The following is a 21,393-nucleotide window of genomic DNA, read 5'->3' as shown; positions in this document are numbered from 1 at the left end:
ATTGATATAAAAGATTGCTTGAGCTTGGCTGCTTCACTTCTGCAGGGATTTGGGCAGTCCCTCCTTGCAGCAGAGTGCAGCTATGGTGTATTTAACTGAGCATCACTGGGCAGCTTCTATCCTGGCTCAGCCTTTGCTCTGAGCTCCTCCTGTGTCCCCAGGTTGATGCTGGATGAGGCTTTTTGAACTTGCTCAGCTTCTCCTTCCACATGTAAATTAAATGTAGCCAGTGTGAAAACAGGACAATGCAAGTGCCACTTGGTGCACAACCTGCTTTGCGTGTGGAGGACCAAAGGCTGCACCATTTCAGTGTTAAGCCTACACTGGATGCAGTGCAGACTGCTGGACTACAACTAAGTTCTCCTCCACTATCCCCAGGGGGTGCATCCTACAGCACTGCATCTTCAGAGGTGATTAAGGGATGACAGCCATGTGCTACAGAGCATCATTTCCTGCTCTGGACTGTGCTGGGAAGACTCAAATCTGTTTTGAATTGAGTCTGAAATCAGCATCCAGGAAAATGAGGTTTTATTCGTCAGTTTTAGCTTTGTATTGTGTTTCTGTGCTCTGTAGGACTTTTCCAAAGGAAAAGCTGATTCCCCCATGCTGGTAACCATGAAGTATTGTTGATCTGCAACTCAATATAGCTTTTGTACATGGTGGGCAGCAAGGTTAACGTGTGTTTACACACTGTGGGGGGGGGGGCCTAGTACCAGACTTACGTTTAAATTCTGCCTTTGCTGTTGACTCCATGGCAAGTAACAGAGCGTGGAAGTCACCAGCCATGGCTTGGCTTCCAGGGCATTCTGTGACACTCTTTAGAGCCCTACAGGGCAGCAGAGAGACTACTGTGGAGCCTTAAAGGGCTGTGGAGTTATGTGTGTTGGGTTTGCATACATACCAGAAGCTCTTGTACCCTATAAACAGGAATTTGAGGAGTCAAAAGTTTGACCCCTTCTCCTCAGCTTGTTCACTTCTCCCTTATTGTAAGCTCTGGTTGACTGTTGGTCTAGCTACAAAAGAAGCTAACTTTAGCTGTGTCACTTGTTGCACATCAAATAAAATCTCCTGTTTATGGCTTTCATAAACCCTAGCCTGATGCTTAGGTTTGCCTTTCCTTCTGAGTGTTTGCAACTTGTTTACAACCTGCCAGTGTTTTGCCTTCCCTTTCCTTTACATTGGAAGAAGCCAGAGCTGAATGTCTTGGTTGTGTTTGTGTTGAGTGAATACAATTATTCACTCTGTTTGTATTTATTCCTTTTAGGTATTTCATGGAGAGGTTCTTTCAGGCCAGATGCTGTCTGTGAGCATCACAGCTCTCTGCAGTGCCATCTGAGACCATACGAGCTGGACACGGCCATGGGGGATTCTTCAGCAAATGCCATGGATGGAGGTATAGATATGTGCTGCAAAGACACACAGACTGAACTGGCAGAGCAGGTAGCAGCTATAGATGTGGCTGTTGGTCCAGACAGAAGTGACCAAAATGGTGAAGGCAACACTGAAGAGAATGACACAGTCTTTTCTGATAGCCTAAAAGACAGCCAAAGAAATGGAGTCAACAGTGACATGAGAATGAATGAATTTCTGCCTTCCCCACAGTCAGAAGATGCTCACTGGAGGAATGTTCCCAAGAGACCTCTCACTAGACCTGTATTATCAAGTAGGAAGTTGTCTCTTCAGGAAAGATCATCGGGAAGTTATTTGGCTTCTAGCAACACACCAGGTTATGGTCCTTATGCCACAGGGCCATCACCACGTGTAATGAGGAGACCAACGATAGAGTCCAATCGGGTCTCCATATCAGATTCTGAGGTAGGCACATTCTCTCCTATACTTGTGGTGTCAAGGTAAGGCAAGTCTGTCATAACTGGTAATGGTGTCCTCAGTCTTTTGGAGGAGTAGATCTGAAAGCAGTGTTTCTTCTAAGGGGAAAAAAAATCCCCGCAACCAGGGAGTGTGTTAGCTTGGAATGGCCTTTGCATCCATACTCCAGACCTGTGCTGGTCCTTCAGCCCTCACCTGCCTGGGATAGTTCTGTTGAGGGGCCAGGACCCATGTAGTGGCAGCAGTGGCACACAGAAAGCCTCTTATGCTGTTCAGAGAAAGGGCTGCAGCCAAATTGCTTTGCTTTCGTGTCCCTTCTGTATGTGGCCTTCGGGAGTTTATCAATCACAGCAGCTTTGCTGGTGGTGTTTTATGGATTTAAAGCTTCTGGAGATTATGTATTTCCTACTGTGTTTTGCCATTATTGAAGGCATGATTTAATTTTATAAAGAGCTTAAATGCACTGATTCTTCCTACTCCTGTCAGCATTTCCCTTTGTCTTTAAAGCTTTTGTAACAGCAGTGGTAACCAAGGCCTGTGACCCTCCTCTCCTTCAGAGGAGACTCTCAGGGTGGCTGTGGCTGTTCCTGCTGTCCATCTTGTGGCAGCTCTTTGCTGCCAGACGTGGGCTCAGACTTGTCCCTGAAGTGTAACATGCTGTTAGTGGTCAAGTGTTGTGTTGGAAGCATCTGCTGGTTGTAATTCCCTGTGCTGTGTGTCGTGGAGAGGATGGGGAGCAGAGGGAGGGGGCTGTTTAGACCATGCTGCTCAGCGTGGTGCTGGAGCCGCTGAGCCTGCAACAATGCCCATGAGGAAGGGGCAGGGCTTCCTTTGACAGCCAGTCGTGATGTACGTGCTGTAAAATAGGTGCTTCTTGAAGCTGCAATGTTTTGTAAAGTGCTGCTCTCTGGGGAAAGTTTGTAAGTAGGGAATGGGCTGTCTGGAGTACTGGAGAAGGAGCGTCATCTCAGCAGCACTGGCAGTTGGTTTGGGGAAAAATCCATGGATTTACGCCTGAATTTTCCCCCAAGTCCAGGCTGTGCCTTTTCCTGAGATTTTTATCTGCTATTTGTGGAGGAAAACCAAGTTTTCCATGCCTTGATGTTTTTCTCCAGACTGAATTTGATTCCCAGTCATATTTGTCTTGTGTTTCTGTTCTTGGGGAATAGGGCAGGGAAGAGGGAGGGGAGTGGGATCTCCGTGGGTGCCACAGCTCTGCAGTTTCGCTTGGAGCTGCCATAAAAGAGAGGAACCAATGGTGGCATGGACCTGCTGACCTTACCCTGCAGGGAGGGCTGCACCTCCTGCTCTGTGCTGCAGAAGACTCTGGTTCATCTTGTGACCATGAGCCTTGTTGTGGTGAGGGACAGGCCCTTTTCATGGGTATTTTCAATGCTTTTCTTGTAGAACTGAAAGTACAGCAATGCTCATCCATGAATTCACCTCTGCTGCTGTGTCCAGTCACTGGAGCGGGACAAACACAGCAGCCAGGGGCTCAAGAGCTGCTACACTCTAACTCTTCCTCACCCAGCTGATGGAAGAAGATGTTACTGAACGTGGCTGTGCTGGTGCCACTGTGCCAATGCGTTGTTCTTGGACACTGTGGTGCTCCCAGATGAGATGCCTAAATCCCACTGTGGTCATCAGGGCCCAAACCTCTGAAGTTTAGACTTTTGCCAAGTGACCTAGAGCTCAACATCTCTGTGGTTTATTGTTTTCCTCCTGGAAAGTGGGTATTTGCCCTTTGCACATCTGAGAGGGTGGGTGCTGCGCACAATCAAACTGGTCATTGTCCTCTGGGAAGTTTTGCACGTCACATTAGCTGTGAGATGGGCTGTGACACCCCCCCCAGGATAAGAGGATATCCACAGAAGGTGCACTGCAGAGATTTCAGCTTCTCTGACAGCAGCCATATGCTTTAATAAGGGAGACAGGGAGGAGAGGAGACAGTTTTGGAAGCGGACGTGACTTGTGTGCCAGCTCTCCCATCCTGCAGTACTTTGTGCCAGCAGTGTGGCTTGTCTGAAATCTGTTTCAAAGGAAGCGCGGTCGAGTGTGACTAGCACATTCCCATCTGCAAGCAAAGCCAAAATACCCTGTCCTCTTCCACAGCATCTGCATCCTGGGGAGCAATGGTTATTGCCTACTGTGTAGGAAATGCTTAGTTTGAAGTGCAGATGTGGAGCCTTCCACTTCCCTGCTCCTGCAGCAATTCTTTACACTGTACTGTGTTTTTAATGGTCACTCTGATATAACTATTAAGAGCCCTGCTCCAGTGCAGCCCAGAAGCTTAACAAAGCCCTGTTCCTTGGAAACCGTCATTCATATTGTCGTGGTTTAAACCCAACCACAAACCTCTTTTGCTCACTCCCCCCCTTCTTGCCCTCCCCCTGCTTCTGGAGGGACGGAGAGAAGAATCGAAAAGAATGCAACTCCCACAGGTTGAGATAAGAACAGTTTAGTAACTAAGGTATAACACAGATCACTGCTGCTACCACCAATAATAATAATGCTAAAGGAAATAACAAGAGGAAAGAATACAACACCTCAGCACCAGCCAACAGATAACTCGCCCCACTCCCCCCAGCCAAGCACCGACTGATACCTCCTCCAACCCTGCAGTCCCACCAGCCCTTCCGGGGTAACTCCAAGTTACATCCTGGGCATGACGTGCTGTGGTATGGAATACCTCTTTGGTCAGTTTGGGTCAGGTGTCCTGTCTCTGCTTCCTCCCAGCCTCCCCTCCTCCCTGGCAGAGCATGAGGCTCACAAAGTCCCCGGCCAGACCAAACATTCGAGCAGCAACTGAAAACATCGGCGTTATCACCACTGTTCCAAGGCCAAAAGATCAAAACACAGCACTGTACTAGCTCCTAAGAAGGAGAAAAATGACTGCTGCTGCTCAACCCAGGACACATATTAATGGAGAATCACCGTGGTAGGAGGGGAAAGGGAGCCCAGGTGAGAGCTGTGCAGGTTTGGAGGTGGGTGCTTGCCCTTGCAGCAGTGCTCTCAGGAGCTGTGCTTCGTCTTTCCAGCTTACAGGGGCAGTATCTGTATCCTGTAAGGAATAACAAGAGGACTAGGAAGATGCATACTTGCTTATAGGAGAAAGTTTGAAACTGATGACTGAATAAGGAGAAATAAGTGTTAAGTGTGTGACAGCAAGGTGGGTGTGCAGTCTGCGCACAGCCCAGCTCCAGCATCCCATGGCTGACCTACCTAAGTGGATATGTTGCGCGGTCTTTATCTTCATGGCTGTGAGAGGCACTGACAGTCCAAATCTGAGCTATGCAGCAGAGAACACAGAGAAATGGAGAGCAGATCTTCTGCTGTGATGTGCATTTGCTCAGTGCATTTGCTCAGTACATTTGCACTAAGCAATTAGCAAAGCTGTGCATGTGGGCAGGAAAGACTGCGAAGGCAGGAGGTACAGGCTGGGCTTCTAGGAGTTGTGGGGGATTCCATGTTGAGGCTTTTTGCCCTCAATTGTGGTTATACAGTAAACCTGTGATGAGAAGTACAGTCCTGGTGTATGAGCAGCAACTGCTGCTGCTGTGTTTCCTGTTGATGTTTTTGATGTGCAGGCCCTCAGTGAGCAGGGAGGTTGGTGGGTCACTGACAAGATCCAGCTCAGTGGTCATGGCATTGCCCCTGGTTTCCCTGCAAATGACTCTGACACGTCTTCTAGGCAAGCTGCACATTTGTACTCAAGTCCATGGCTCTCACCTGCTCCTTTCTCCTTGCATTGAGTACCCAGCACCATCAGTCAGTGCCTTTCAGGTGGCAGTTCATCCATTGCTGCCCGAGTGAGTCACAGTGTGCAAGAATGAAAATGAAAATGATGAGCATTTGGGCTTTATCAGTGGCACACGTGCAGGCACTGTCTGTCAGGAGCAGAGATGGATGGCACAGTGCATATCACTGTTTCCTGTGTCGTGCTGATAGCCATCTAGACTGGAATCTGCTTTTTCTCTCCAGTCACAGCAAGAGTGTCAGCTTGCTGTCAGCAGCTCTGTGTCCTCGACTAATCTGGAGGAATAATGGAGAGATGTGCTATGAGGATACAGTGGAGGTGAATTTTCTGTTGTTCTCTGCTAAATTACGGAAGCGCCGTGTGTCAGTTAGAGGGACTCTGCTCAGCTTTTTAGTGCTACTTTGATATGTATTCACAGACTGGGAGGAAAACTTATATTCAGGGGTGAGAGGACCCAAGAGCTGAAGCTGAGGCTGTGATGCTGCAGGAGGATTCACCCAGTGGCGAGCAGGCAGTGAATTGGGATGTCCCGTCCCTGCCTCCTGAGTGGGGCTGCTTGGGTTTGTCATTTAGGAAGATGACGGCTCCTGGGCTGGCAGAGCTGCAGCAGAGCCAGGGCTTGTTGTCTTGCATAGAGACAGCTCCCAATGCCCTGGGACACAGTTGGCAGCGCTGGTGTCTTGCAGCTGCTGCTGCCAAGTCTGGATCTGTGGTGTTAACTCTGCAAGAGAAGTAACATGTTCTGCTCTCCTCACAGCACTGCTGTGTGCTTAACCTGATCTGCCCTATCTCTGTCAAAACTGATCTGTAGTTTAAAAAGTCTCCTGCTCATTCCCTCCTTTCTTGGATTATTCATGGACTATGGCCTTGGAAGGTCCTTTCAGTGCTGCCTTCTCTCGATGGAGTGCTCATGAGGCTGGTGGGACTTCTGCTGCCTTTGCCACCCATCAGTGTTTTGCTCTAACACGGGAATAGCTTTGCGTTTAGCTGTTGCACAGAAGTGATTAAGCTAATGCTGTTAAGGGTACATAACTGCAGAGCTGAAGCACAGGTCCCAGTATTCAGGTTGCTGGCCCACATTGCCTCTGTTGATGTGACTTTCTCAGCTCCTGCTCTGCGCTGGCAGCGTGACAAGAGGAGACAATTTTCCTGGGGCTGCTAAAAGCAGCTGCTGCTTTGCTGCACGGGTGATGCTCCAGTGCTTGTAGGTTCCAGGGCAAGGCTCTTGGGACCATGTTTGTACAGACTGATGGGCACCTTGTCACCATTATTGACAGAGCTTGTCCCCCATAAAATGGCAGGGCTTGTATCTGTGAAAGGGCAGAGGTGCTGCTTGTTGGAAAGTGGCATTTGACAGTGCAATGCTTTGGGGGGTTTTATTCTGCCATCCCTAACCAACCTTTATAGGTAGCCAAGAAGTCTTATTTGGAGGGTGGGTAGAAGAAGAATAAAAGATGTCTTTTTCCAGGCTTTCTCCCCATATCTTCCAGCACTCTTAAGTGCTTTTTACTTTCTCTTCTCCAGTCTCTTCTGGCTGCATTGTCTTTTCTTTCACACATTCCCTTTCCCTCCCAGCATCCACCCACACCCTGGCATCGCTGTTTTTCCAGCCCTGGTGCCTGCGTGGTCTCTCCACCCTCTGGGATCAGCAGAAGGTCATTCCAGCTCCCAGCCATCAGCTGGGGCCCTCTGTACTTTAGGAGGAGTGGGGAAGGTGAGTCAGGCTAGTGCATTCTCCCTCCTTGATGCAGCTGCTGCTGGCCCAACTGTGCAGGGAGGAGGATGAGCTGACAAAGGGAATTTTCCAAAGCTTGAGGTCCATGTCATATCCCAGTGGCATGGAAAACAGATTGCTTTGTCCTTTCTTTCCTTGGCTTCCTACATCTTTATCATAGGTCTCCTGCTTGTTTGGCCAACTGGTTTGAAGCAATGGTGTCCAAGAGCTGTGAGAGGCAGTGCTTCAGTCCCCGGCTGATCCAGGTCTCATGCTCCTCCAGTCTCTGAGAGCTGCCTGGTTTTGTTTGGAGTGTACAAAGGGGAACCCAGGTGGGACCAGGGCAGTGGTGGGGACCAAGCTCCTACACAGCATGGACTGCAGAGCTTCCCCTTCCATGCGTCTCCCAAACTCATCTCTTCAGTGGTGCTCAAACTGCAGCTCCTTTGAAAAGATCATAGAGACTTGGAAAACACTTCTTCAAAGAAGAGTCTCCCCCAGGCATTGCTAATTTCTTTTCCTTGTATTAATTAACCTTTATTTAAAATTACATTGCCAACTTGTAGACGAGCAAGGCTTGAGAGAAGGAGAAAGCCCAAAGCTGCATCTGCAGAGGGGCTGGAAAGGAGCTGCCTTCATCCCACTCGTCCCAGCCCCCTTTCATTCTTCTGACTGCTCTGCCAATGAGAGGATACATCCAGCTTTGGGGTCTGGGGTGTGTGAGGCCAGCCAGCAGTGCTGAGCCTTGTGCCAGTGCTCCTGCCAGCAGCCACTCATGGTGCTGGGCTTCAGGTTCAGCACTTGGGCTTGGATGTTGTTTATTTCTTTTACCTCCATGAGCTCTGGGCTTTCTGTGTGTCCTTCTCTGCCCCTGAATAGCGTGTTGTGTTCATTGCTGCCCCTATATTACCCCTTGTCTGGCTTTTAGTTTTGTCTCCATTTAGAACTTCTTTCACTTCACCTTCCAGACAGGATGAGTTTAAACTGGTGTTAGTTCCCAATTTTCTTCCCCATGCTCCTCTTTAAAGTGTATCTCTGAAAGGCTGAAACTGCATTCTTTTCAGATTCCTGGGTTTGCCTTCTTTTAGGGCATCCATTATATAAGTATGTGGGCAGTCTGCTTAGTTTGGGAACAAGCTCTGGCTCTTCCTCCTCATCCCTGCATTCACCCCTGGATAGCAAAGCTCAATTCTCAATTTCTCAGGGTTTCTGTCACCCAGTGGTGGTGGCAGTGGATTTATGGAATTGAGCCTGGACTCTGGACTTCAGAGAATCACAGAATGGCTTGGGTTGGAAAGGATCTTGAGCTCATCCAGTTCCAACCCCCTGCCATGGGCAGGGATGCCTCACACTAGACAATGTCACCCAAGGCTCTGTCCAACCTGGCCTTGAACACTACCAGGAATGGGGCAGCCACAGCTTCTCTGGGCACCCTGTGCCAGTGCCTCCCCAGTAAAGAACTTCGTCCTTATATCTGACCTGAACTTCCCCTGTTTCAGTTTGAACTCATTCACTGTGCTTTGTGATTTTTAATCGGTTTTTGTTTTCTGTGGCATTGATTCTCCCCTCCCTCTCTTGAGTAATACCTTGGAGATGTGAACAAATGGGGCAGGTTGTTTTTAAAGTGGAACAATTCTTGCACGCTTGGACAGACACAGCAGTCTGATTTGCTGACAGCTGTTCATTAAAGGATCTCATTTAGGTTCTTGCTCTGTTCTTATTTAGCAGCAGTTGCAAATACATTGGCGTGATGAAATCAAGAGGATTGTACAATGTTATCTTTAAGAAACACTTGGGCCAGAGATAAGTGTTTTACTCCGATAAAGGAGCAGTACAATTATCCCACTTCCTGCAGGAGAACCAAATAACATCATAAGCACCCTGCCAGTCTGCAGCAACATGTGGCAGCAGTCACTTGAGCTGTGAATTATGAGCTTTCTCCAAGGAAAAAGAGGTAGAAGGCACCTATAATCTGTTTTGATTTTGCTGCATTCAGCTCAAGTGCTGGAAGCATGAGCAAAGCTCAGGTGATGGTGAAAGGGTGTTCTGGCATTGCTCACAAGCTCTGTTTAGCAGCAGTGAAGAACTAGAGAGAAGTTTCAGGTGATCAGTCTGGTGCAGGATGAGAATGGTAATGAATGAGGCAGAATGAGGGGTGGTGGGAAGGTGCTGGTCAGAGTCAAAGGAATTGGTGCCTTGGACACAGGGACAAGGAATAGTCCCTCCTCGGTTGCACTAAATGCTTTGGAAGGGGGTTTGCCCACTGGATGGACCGTATCCTGCACAAAGGGCTCTGCTCTTCCTGGGGGGCTACACAGTGTGTTGGCAAGAAGCACCAGCAGACTTGGTGCTTTAGAGATGTCACCTTGGCTCAAAGCACAGTACTGAGTGCAGACCAAATTGTCCATAGCTACATGGAAATGGCTGTATTTGCTCATGGAAGTAATCCTGACTTAGGAGAGGAGGCCTGGTAACAGGACCTGGTCATTGCAGGAACAGGAGATACTGAGGTGGTTGGAGGCTTTCTCAGAGGGTGATGGCTTTTCCTGCCTGTCTCAGCTGTTCTGGTGAGCATTTCCTCATCCCTGCAGTTTTGCACTGGCCACGTGTTTTGCATCTTTGCTTTTGCTGGGTCTTGTTCTCTCCTGTCTTATTGCTCTTAGTTCTGATGTATTGGGTTTTGCCTTTGGAATGATATGTGCTTTGCTAGCAGCAGAGTTAATACACTTCTATGGGCTCATTACTCACAATTGGCTCCTCTTCCCTGTCAGAGCAGTAGAAAAAACTTTCCTTACTGAGAACAAGATCAAGATTGAAATAATACCTTGTATTCCTGACAAGCCAGTGCTTGCAAGCTTAAAAAGTCATCCCTTTACCATTCCTGTGTTCTCCTTCACTGTGATGATTGCTTCTGTTAGGAGTGTCTTCTGTTGGTGATGGTGGGGAAAGTAAAAGATACCATTTACGGTGTCCATGTTCTATTACATCCTGAGAGGCAGAGGATGGGGATTCTGCATGGGGCCAAGGCTGTAACACCCCTTGATCTTGCTGAAGGCGTCTGGCACAGGTTTGCTGTCCTGGCACTACTTCTGTAGACTGCGGGGCTATTTTGACGTTTATGGGGAGGCTAATCTACCTGTCTGTGTATTTTATATCACCTTTGGTCCTGGTGCAGAGGCTGGAAGTGAATTTCCAGCCGTCTTAGTGGTTGGCAGTCTCGGGGACAAATAGTGTTTTCCAAAATGCTGCGTGTGGGGAAGCGTGTCCCATCTATAGCTGAACGCACACCATCTCAGAGGGGCCCTTCTCTCACCCCACCGAGCTTGGGTCTCTCCCTGCCCCTGCAGTGCAGGTAAGTGCTGTGTGTGAAGTCCAGACAATGGTAGAGATCCCCATAAGAGCGCTCTGACTCTTTGCCACCAGCTCTGCACTGCAGCGAGGTGTGAGCTCTCCCCATGGTCCCCATTGTGGTGGCCAAGGCGGGCAGGTCCATGGGTGCTCCCCAGCAGCTGGGCAGTGCAGGCAGAGCCTAGTGCAGGCAGAGCTTGGTGCAGGCAGAGCGCTCTGCCCACACTGCACTTATGGTCTGGAGCCCCCCAGGGCTTCTGTGGCATCTGGGGGTTTCTGCTTGTAACTAATAAGGGTGGAGGTGTCAGCTCCCAGTGAAACAGAGCTGCGGAGCTTTTGCTGCTCTGTGGAAGTGTTTTCCTTTAGGTAGTACAATGCTAAGGAAGGGTGGATTTTATACCAGATACTTACCTGGCACTTGCCTGGCTTTTCTATTCCACCTTGCTTTCTAGTGGTCGATGCCTGGAGCCACCATCACTCCCTGTGATGCTCCTGGTCATTGAGTAACTCAGCACCCCACCATTACAGCCCTGTCACAGTAACCACCTTCCCACCCCTTGGGGTTTCAGTGCTGGGTAGCTTGCACGCAAGGATCAGACCTGCTTAGGGGTCATGTATTTTACCAAATCCCCTTTAAAGGAATCCTTTATTGTTTGTATGGCACAGCAGAGGAGCTTGGATCCATGTGCTCTCCTCCAAGACCAGCCCATGATCTAGGTGAGGGCTCCTCTGAGTGCAGGCACAGCCTTTGCGCTCAGCCCACAGAGGGTCCCTGTCTTTGCCAGGCTGATGCTGTGACCCTGGGGCTGGAGTAAGTGCCTGGGAGCTGGGAGAGCTCCATGGAGCTGGGGACAGGTGTTTTCCTGCTTGGTACTGAGCACGGTAAAATAAAAAGTGTTTCTAGTGTAACACATACCCACTAAATGCGATTTAGTCTTTCATTATTCAGCACTCTGCCTCTACTTGATATTGATTCAAACTCAGTCGTTTCCTTTTACCAACACTTTAATTATGTTCTTTTGATCTGCAGGACTGTGTGCAGTTAAACCAGTACAAGCTGCAGAGTGAAATAGGCAAGGTAAGTTCCTGGAGCTCCTGTTTGTCACAAGCAACCTGCATGTACGCGCGTGAGTGGAAAGACTGTGCCAGGCTAAGGGATCTTACTGGCCAAGGCCAAACCTTGTGTTTGGTTTGGGGGTGTTTTGTTTGGTTTATGCCTTATTAGCTTGAGCAAGTTTTGTTCAAGGTCAAAGTGGAGCTACTTCCTCTGAAAGCTAAATTTACCTTCCTTCCCTGGGCAGGTTGTTCAGCTGGCTCCCTTCCAGGGGGTTTGCTTGCCAAATGTCACACTAACAGCCTCTGATGCATTAATACAACCCATTAAGGAAAGCAAACCAAACAAAGATCAGGGCAGGTGTTTGGTCGCCACTAGGATGAGTTTAAGTTTTTATGCCCATTAATGAAACACTAGTTTATTTCTAGACTGCATTTAAAAGCTGCAGACTGATTCAAAAGAGATTGCTCCGAAGTTATTTAGAGGTATGGGCTGGTGAGCAGCTCAGACACCTGCACGTTTGGATGTCTGCCACCATTGCAGATGGGGCCATGAGCGATGGTGCTGTCTGGAAGCTTACGTTTGCAGTCAGAAGGGACTGCACCCTGAGCTGCAGGGACCTTCACCAAGAGTTTCGTTAGCACAAACTCCTCTCCAAAGCAGGCCCCAGGCCATGGGAGGACGAGGCACCTTACCATCTGTGCAGTAGGCTGTGCGTTTGGCTGCTGGCATCAGTGGGTAAGGATGGAGATACCACTGCTGGTGGTACAGCAGATCGGTCGATGTTATCTGAAACTCGCACACAGCTTATGGCTTTTGTTGTTGGCTTAAGTATGATTTAAGGAGAGCATGAGGCCTTCTCTGTGGTGGATTTGCCCCTGCCTCCTCCTCCTTCCCTTTGAGTCACAGTGAGCAGACAGGCATCTTGAGGTTGGTAGAGAGTCTACTGGACCGGCTGTTCTTCTGGATCATCTGCATGGCTTGTTGGTCTCCTCTGAGAACAGGACCTACATTCCAGCTCTTAGTGAGGTCAAGAGATATGTTTTGAAAGCTATAGTGTTAATCCTACTCATTTATTCAGTAGGTATCTGAAAGAGGGGAGATTTAGATTAGGAAGAAGCTCTTCCCTGTGAGGGTGCTGAGGAGCTGGCACAGGGTGCCCAGAGAAGCTGTGGCTGCCCCATCCCTGGCAGTGTTCAAGGCCAGGTTGGACACAGGGGCTTGGAGCAAGCTGCTCTAGTGGAAGGTCCCCATGGCAGGGGGTTGGAACTGGATGAGCTTTAAGGTTCCTTCCAACCCAGACCATTCCAGGTATCTGTCAGGGATGGTACCTAGCCATGATGTCATGTCTTGCTTGCATAAAATGTATAGTGTTGACATAGAACTGTAAAAAAATAGTGATTTGGATGGAGTCTGGCTCCAAGCTGTCACTGGAGCTGTGGTTACAGCAGCAATCCAGATCTGCATCTGCCTGGTCAACATGCAGTTGGTGTAAAGCAGGCGGCTGGTTCTCACCGAAGTCCATTTGCTCTCCAGAGATAGAGAGGTTTTGTGCTGACAGTGGTCTTGTGCACAAGTACAGGAAAGGGAGTCATGCAGAATTTCCAGACTTGCACAAAACAAATCTGCTTGGCAATGATTCTCTCTGCTCCCCACCCACGTTTGAGGTAAGACAGACACATTGGCTTTGGCTCAGGGCAGGACGGGCTAACACTCAACCCCTCCAGACATTGTTAATCCTCAAATGCCCCATGGCTCCAACAGAGCTGCCAAAATATACAACCTTGCTGCAGGTTCGCATCACCTGCAGATTTTGCTTAGGGGTAGGCATAGTCTGGGACCTTGAAGGTGGGGTTTTTGGTCCCTGCCTACGGCCACAGTGTCCAAGCCTTGAGCAGCAAGGAGACAAGGTGAAGCTGCTGAACTGACTGTGCAATGTGTGTTTATTTTTAGGGTTCCTACGGGGTTGTGAAACTGGCTTACAATGAGAACGATGACAAATACTACGTAAGTGTGTCTCTCCCCTGCTCCTCATCCTTCTTTGCCCCCCTGAGAGCTAGAATCCCCTCTGCCTTGCTCCTTTAACATCTGCATTTCTGATTTGGGTAGCGTGCAAGGGATTGAACCAGCTCCCACTGAGTATGGAGCTGCTGCTTGTGCACAGTGCCAAATGGGAGGGAGATGGGGTGGGCTGCCTTATGCAAGAGGCAGGAATCTCGGAGGCAGGCTCCTGATTTGTCCTGACATTTTCTAGCTATGAAGCAGGTCACCTGAAATTAGAGGCATGTGGGTGGTGGTATTCAGCACCTGCTGTGCATTGGAAGATTGGCCTGGAACCAGCAGGCAAGATATGTGAGGAAATGGGGGTGTTTATAAGAAAGGTGCTGAACAGCGTGGCCCAGCTGGGCAGTGCCTGGCTCCCCTGCAGCTTACCCACATGTGGGATGCCTCCCTGTACACCAGACAGGACCTTATTTGACAGGTGGTGAGGTGCAGGGTGCCAGGCAGAAGGCAAACCTTGGCTTTTAAATCCTTTGCTGAGCTGAAGCCAGAGTTGAAGGGTTTCAGATTCAGAAAGGCTGCTCATGCTGGAGGCTCCTTCTCTGGTCCTCCCCATTCAGAGGCAGGTGAATCCTGACTGTCCCAGCTGGGATTCCCGTAAAATCCATCTGCAGATGTGCTCATGTCCCTGGGCTTGCCCTGTGGCATGGTTTGATCAGGCTGAGGGCAGGAGCTGGGCAGCTGGGAAAAGCCAAACTGCCTCGTGTGTGTGGCTGTGCCAGAAGGCTTGTGGAAACAGCTTCCAGCAGCCTCTGGTGGATCCAGGGCAGGTACCTGCTGAGCAGAGCCGGGTGGTTATGGGGCTGTTGAACCCAAACCCTGCCGCCCTCCATGCAGCCCTGCCTGCCCGGCTCGGCTCCATGCTGTGCCTGGTGAGATGGGTCCTGCTTTCACTGCTGCAATGGAAGTGGCCTCACATGGGTGAAAATGGGCCCATCAGAGCACCCAGGCAGACACTTGTGTGCTGCTTTCTCCCTGTCCCAGTGCACAGAGCTGCTGGGAGCAAGAATATGCTATGCAGATACAAAGTGTGCTCATTCCCTGCTACTCCCCAGCTAGCTTTTCATCCCTTACTCTTGGATTTACAAGCGACGTACCAGGTTGGAGGGGTTGGGTGGGACTTGTATGTCTGTTAGTGTCTGTTAGCCCTTCCAGCAGGCATGAAATTGCAGGAGGAATGTCTTGAAATGAAGAATGGAAGAGATGAGACAAAAATCTGGACAAGGTGCCCAAGCAAAGGAACCACAATTCTTTCCATCTCCTTTCCTTTCCAAGCTGACTCACCCACCCCACCAGAGTAGTTGCTGTTTCCAGTGGATCCCTTTCTCTGCTGCCCTGCGAGTCCTCCCTCCCATGCCCTGCAGTGGGACACTTCTGCTGACTGGCAGTGATGGCTTCCCTGATCCATCTGTCCCACCAGCTTAGGCAGTGCCAGGTGCAGCAGCACAGAGTGGGAACACCTCCCATCACAGTTATTTCCAGCTGAAAATATTGCTTTGAAAGTTGTGATCTTTACTTTTGGTGCTGCCCTTTTGTTCTGGGAATCCTGATGCTGTGCTGCGGGCAGGGTGATTGTCACAACTTGGCAGGAGAGAGCTGGGGTTAGGTTAGCATTGCCTGTTGTGTTCTTGTCCGTGTTTTGTAACGCCACGGACAGGGATTTAGCAGGTTGACTCAAAGTCAAAAGTGAAAGCCTGTGTCCAGGTTAGCCTGGTGTGTGTTAGTTAATCCCCACTTAATCTGCATTTCTTTTTCTAATCTAAGCAAACACTTTAAAGCTACTGCAGTGTCAGAGGAGCTCCCATGCCTGGGTGGGCACTGTTTCAGCCTCACTACCTGAAGAGGGACAGGATGTGCAGATCCCAAACCTCTGGTTCACCCTGATCCTCCTTTAGGGGGTGTTTGAGGCAGGGTCTGAACCAGGTCTCAGCTGGGATGCTGAGGCTGTGAACATGATCCCGGGAGGTGTGTGGATGCTACAGCAGATGGAGAGGTGGGACCAGAGTGAGAGCTCATCTGCAGTGTCTGCCTGTGTTCCACTGCAGTGGATATGGGAAAGGAGAGGGCAGGTGGCTGCACTGCTGCTGAAGGGCTGTGATGCTGAAGTCTGTGTTTCATGCACTTCTCACCCTTCAGCTGGGGTAGCAGGAGCTTTCCCCCTTCCCTAGCCACAGTCACATGCAGACAGGCTGTCATCCCTAATCCTTCCAGGTGCCTGTGCGGATGTTTTCCCAGAGGGCAAGCCATGGTGGAGACACCTCCGCTTTTCCAAGACATTAAGACAGCCCAGGAGCTGGCAGGCAAAGCTTCAGAGAAATAGCAGCCAGCTGCATAACGGGCTCTCCCAGTGCCGAGATGACTTCCATGTCCATATCACTCCTGTCCGAGACTGCAATGCACCCCGACACCCCGGGGCAATACCTAATGCCTGTTAATAGAAGAAATTGCAACTCTGATAGCTGGGGAGGGCCTTTTCTGTGTGTTTTCCCCAAATTTAGCTCTGGAGGGTTGATTTTGTCTCAGTGCTGAAAAGCAATAACACTTAATGGAGGAAATCAGCCCTTGGCCTTAGTGATCAGTCCCTATCGATTCACATTTGCAGTGTTTTAGCATGAGGCCAAAGTGTTGCTGCCTTCTTTATTTTCTTTTGCGTGCTGTGATGAAAAAACCTCAAAGAAAGCAGAAGATTTTTATTTTGAAGTATAATTCAGAGCGTGCCTCCTGGGTCTTGCTGAGGCTGGGGCCCTTTGCTAGCTCTCATAGAAAAGGCAGCTTTATAGGTACCAGGAACTGGATCTAGCTTCTGTCAAAGCAAAAGGGAAGATTTCTGTTGCTTGAATGCGTTTTGCAGCTGGCCTAGAATTAGGAAAAACTCTAAAGGAAAAAGAAAAGCTGATCACATTTGAGAAAAGTGTAGATTGGGTTGTATTTACTTTGTGGGGTGTTTACCTTCCATTAAAGATCAGAGAGTGCTTCCAAGAGCTTTATCCTTCATCTCTGTGAAGGACTGCAGTGCTGTGGAGGGCTAGGAATGCATGCTGACTTACATCAGTGGATGCAGGGAATGTATGGAATGAAATGGAACTTTCAACACGAAGTGTGTGACCCAGTGCTGTCTCCTAGAAGGACACCCTGTTGGGATGCAGAGGGTCCTGCCACTGCACTCAGTTCCTACTGCTGCTGCTGGGGCTTCTGAAGGTGTTACACCAGCATTTGTGGGGCTCTGCCAAGGAGCCCTTTACAGCTGGAAAGGTTTCAGTGTCTCAGTTTGCAGGAGATGCTTTGACAGTGACCATGGGGAAAAAAGAAAAGCCAAGCTCTGTGGAAAAGCAGCAAATAAAAAGCAAAGGCAGATGTGTCCAGACGGAGATCGAGTTTGGAGTCATTGTGCTGATGAAGTTTGATTCTGTGATTCCTCAGGTCATGTCTGCTTCCTAGTTTCAATCTCTAAATCAGCTTGCAAAGAAAAGTGGTTATGATGTACATTTGTTATGCTACTTCTGGACAAAAGCAGTAGCGTTGTACGTTGTCAGTGGGCTTCTCTTTTCCTTTTTCTTTGTGTTTAATCTGGTTTCCTAAGAAACAAGATTTGTGTGGTTGTGCTCTCTGCCTCTGTTTGTACCTGACAGCCTTTGCAAGGAGGGCTGCTTTCTACCAGCTCTCAGCGATGGGGAGAAATTCCTTGCAAGTTTATGAAAAGAAACAGCTGAGCAAAGTGCTGCTGCAGAGGAGAAGGTGGCCAGCAGCAAGCCCAGAACTTTCTAGCCCCTGGAGAATCCACTTTGGTCACCATCCAGGTGGGAAGGGAAGGCACCGCTCCCATGTTTCTCATCCTCTTGCTCGCGTAACAGCTACTGAACCACTGTCAGCTGCATAGCGCTCCTCTCTCCTGCCAGAGCTTCCTTCTTAGCCACTTTATCTGAGGGATGTTGCTGTTGGGATAGGCAAGGAATGGCTGGAAATGCTCTCTGGTCTGCTCACCATTTCTGCAGGGTGCTGTCATGCACAAGCAGAGGATTTAGGTGGTTTATAGCAACCTTTGAGCAACATCTCACTACCCTGAGGGCTGCAAGCAGGGACTGTGCATAGGTCTCTGCCCTTGCAACGCAGGTCTCTCTGTTAGCAGATAAAGTGACATCTTAAGTGCTGTGAGAACATAGCGAAGGACAGCTGGTAAGTTCCATTGGCTCAATCCATTTTATCACCCTTCCCTCCTGCAACTAATGGCTGTTTTGCTGTTGTTGCCAGCAGATCGACGTCTTGCTGTGACAAAAGCTGCTGTAACCCAGGCATCCCTCATTTCCGTAAACCTGGGATCACCTTTCCCTCACACAGCTTCCCTGTGGTGCTAGGAGGAGAGCAGTAAGCTTAAATAATAACTATACAACAAAGAAAAGCACGTGATTCCTGCTGCCTCTCCAGAGAGTATGTCCAGACCCCATCCATGTGCGAATAGTTGGAAGGAAGGTGGGTACAAGGGCATGTGTGGAGGAAACCTCCTCCAGGCTCTCTCTTTTCCTGCGGAAGCTGAAACAGTGCGTGCCAGTGCAAAGGGAAAATCCCTCAGCTTGGCTCTGAGCTGGTTCTTTATCAGGAAGGCATTACCTGGGTAATTAGCTCTGCCTGTGAGTACAAATGTCTTTGGCTCTCTCATCCATGTGAGCCCAGGAGGAGATGTTTGCTGAAGCATCCCTGTGTGCTCGCATCATGCACAGCCACAGTTCAGTGAGGAAGCCTTGTCCTGCCAGCTCGTGCTGTAATTAAAGTGAGGCTTCTCCACCGTGTGCTCTCCTCTCTGCTCTTGTGATAATCAAGTGGCTCTGGCTGTTGCATGATGAAGTTTGCTCTTCATCCCCGTGGGACAGCTCCTCTCTCCTGATCTGGCCATGCTTGTGTAGCAGCAGATATTGGTGCTTTGAGGTTGGTATAACCACATCCTGGTGTTTCTTCCACAGCAGTAGATGTGGTTTGCAGTCAGCTCACTCATGAAACAATAATCCTCATCTCTCCTTCATAGGATCCTTTGAGGAGTTTGGGTGACATCAGTAGCTCTTGTTCCCTCCATTTCTGTTCCTAAGAGCTGTTGATCCTCTCTGTACCTTCCTGCTCCCTCCAGCCTTTCCCCAGAGCCTGCCTCCAAGCATTGATGCTACTTGGGAGCTGCCAGCAGCAAATTGCATCCTCTATTTCTTCTTTTCCTAAAGCTCCTACTAGAAGGCAGGTAGGACTCAAGGGTGGGGTAGGAGCAAGGAGAACAAGGTTGGACAGATCCTTGGGCAATATGGGCTAGTGTGAGGTGTCCCTGCCCATGGCAGGGGGTTGGAACTGGATGAGCTTAAGGTCCTTTCCAACCCAAACCATTCTGTGATTCTGATTCTCCTCCCAGGCTGGTGATGGTTGGAACAGGAATAGGTGTACCAACTCTTTTGTTTTTTCCCACAGATTTTCATTATGGAGGGATAAAAGTGGGGAGCGTAGAAAGTCTGCCAGGCTTGGTCCTGGCTGTCCTTGGGGGTGGTTGCACACATCTTGCATCCTCTTTCAGCAGACCATGAATCATTTGGCTGTGTGTATTGGCCACAGCACTGTGCTAAGTACAAGATAAGCACTCTGAGTCTGTCTCTCAACACTGTTGTTTCCAACAGTTGGCTCAGGAGCTGTCAGGCAGGACTGAGAACTACACAGTGTCTCTGCTCGATTACATCGGTGCAAATCCAGAGGATTTCAATGGATCAGGACCAAAACCAACAATCCTTCCAGGGAGCCATGAACCTGGCTGCAGATGGAGCACTGATGGGAGGTGGGAATCCTGGGGCGTGCAGTGGCATCGCTGCCAGGAAAGACAGCTGGGGAAGGAGTTTGCTGAAGTGGGTTTGGTGATCTGCTCCTGGTGTACATGTTGAAAGCAAGTAGTGTGCAGGGAGCCTGCCTCCATGGTATTAATGCAGAATTCCTTGGCCTTTGTGTCCTGCACAGTCCTTGCTTGATTATATTTTGCAGGGATCACTCCAGTGTGAATTACACATTTAGATGCTTAATGAATAGGAGTAAGTACCAATTCTGGAGGAGGGAGGGAGTGACCATCACAGCTCCTGGGAGCACAGGCTGTTTTCCTAAGCAAATTGTACCATAAGCTGGTTTCTCATGAAATATTTATCTGCTGGACCACTCGGGGCTGTTGGAGTGGCCCTCAAAAAGGTTATTAATGCAGAGAGCAGATGGAGGCACAGAGACTGATTATTAAATTCACATTGCCTTTTGCCACTATGCTAATGCCAGTCTGGATGGCAGAAGAGATTACCCTGACCCTCTCCCACAGCTCAGCTGCCTTCCTCGCTTCACAGCAGTGCCAGCATCAATCAGGTATGAGAATGGAGGGAAGCTGTTGGCAAAAACCCACTTCCTTCCCTGTGCTTTCACTGTGCCCACAAAATATCTTGTTCCTGGCCTTGGGAATGGTGCTGGATCACACTGCAGCTGCTCTGTATTGCTCTGGCAGCATGGAAGAGGTTTATGGGCCTAAAGAATAGTGCCTGGGAATAGAAAAGGTGTCCCCGGGCAGCACAGAACTGGTGGAAGGGCTGTGTCCTTGTCCCATTCCAGGTCTGTGAAGTAGGTTGCAAGGGTGTTCACTTCATGGCCATGACTCTCCAGCTCTTTTGCTTCCTAGACCCTTGGGCAAAGCAAAACATAAGGTGGGGCAGCCTTGAAGTGGCTCTGACGTGCAGCATGGCCATAGCATCATCCAAAACAGCAGGCACATAAAGGTCAGTTCGAGGAAGCCACCTCTTCCCTCAAGCTTCTGCCCCAAATGCAGAAATCCTGATTTATTTTAAATTGGACAAAAAAAAAAAGAAAGGAGCCAAAACAATTTCTTTTTTGGGGGAAAAAGATGAATGAAACCTATGGTTAGCAGTGCCTTTAGGAAAGCCTGGGTCAGCATGTGTATGTGAGTCTGTTGTGGCCACCACTAACCAGGAGACCTCTAGGTTGAAGAACAGACCTGAGCCAGTCCCTGATATCCAGCAGATTCCTGTGTCACAGCCATGAGCACTTTGGTTCTTGTTCAGTTTTAACACTGCTTTTCCTTCTTCTTTCAGGCCATGAAAGTCCTCTCCAAAAAGAAGCTCTTGAAGCAGTATGGATTTCCACGTGGGTATCTCACATGTAGAGGTCTGCCTGTTCTCCTGAGCCAGGAAAACCTCTGTAGAAACCTTATCTGCAAGGACTGCAGAGCTTGGCCTAATTTGAAAGCTGCCCAAGTAGTTGGGGGCCAGTTAAAATGCAGTGGGTAGTGAAGGCGAGGCACAATCACGGGAAATTCAGTGCACTGGTAATTAAGTTCCTGGCTTTGATATTGAGTCTCTTTGAAGTGCTGACTCTTCCATATTCACCATCTATGAAGCCTAATTAAGTACTGGAAGTTGGGCAGGATAGATCCCTTCCTCCCCAGGGGCTCTTCTACCTTCTCAGATAGCGCCTGACTGCAGTGGCTGGTCTGTGAGACGTGGCAAGGAGACCATGCTGGAAATCTGGTCTGAATGGGGCTTTTAAATCACAGTTCCAGTTGGAGACTGTAAAGCTTTGGGATGTTAACAAGGTGATGAGATCTTCCAGAATAGCTGGAGGTAT

At 49.3% G+C, this 21,393-nt stretch overlaps 1 protein-coding gene across 1 annotated transcript in view; it reads left to right on the top strand.

Moving 5' to 3' along the window:
* The window catches only part of CAMKK1 (calcium/calmodulin dependent protein kinase kinase 1), a 92,193-nt gene that overhangs the window by 37,145 nt on the left and 33,655 nt on the right, over positions 1-21,393 (top strand). Inside the window, exons 2-5 of the mRNA XM_065694848.1 lie at positions 1,265-1,815; positions 11,677-11,724; positions 13,654-13,707; positions 20,862-20,913. Of these exons, the coding sequence (XP_065550920.1) occupies positions 1,360-1,815; positions 11,677-11,724; positions 13,654-13,707; positions 20,862-20,913 (610 nt within the window). The 5' untranslated portion in view covers positions 1,265-1,359. The remainder of the gene's footprint in view (positions 1-1,264; positions 1,816-11,676; positions 11,725-13,653; positions 13,708-20,861; positions 20,914-21,393) is intronic.

Source organism: Lathamus discolor, chromosome 14, assembly GCF_037157495.1.
Source record: "Lathamus discolor isolate bLatDis1 chromosome 14, bLatDis1.hap1, whole genome shotgun sequence".
NCBI classification, from domain to species: Eukaryota; Metazoa; Chordata; class Aves; order Psittaciformes; family Psittacidae; genus Lathamus; species Lathamus discolor.
Note: the sequence above shows the minus strand (reverse complement) of the source record. Positions and strands in the feature narration are given on the sequence as shown.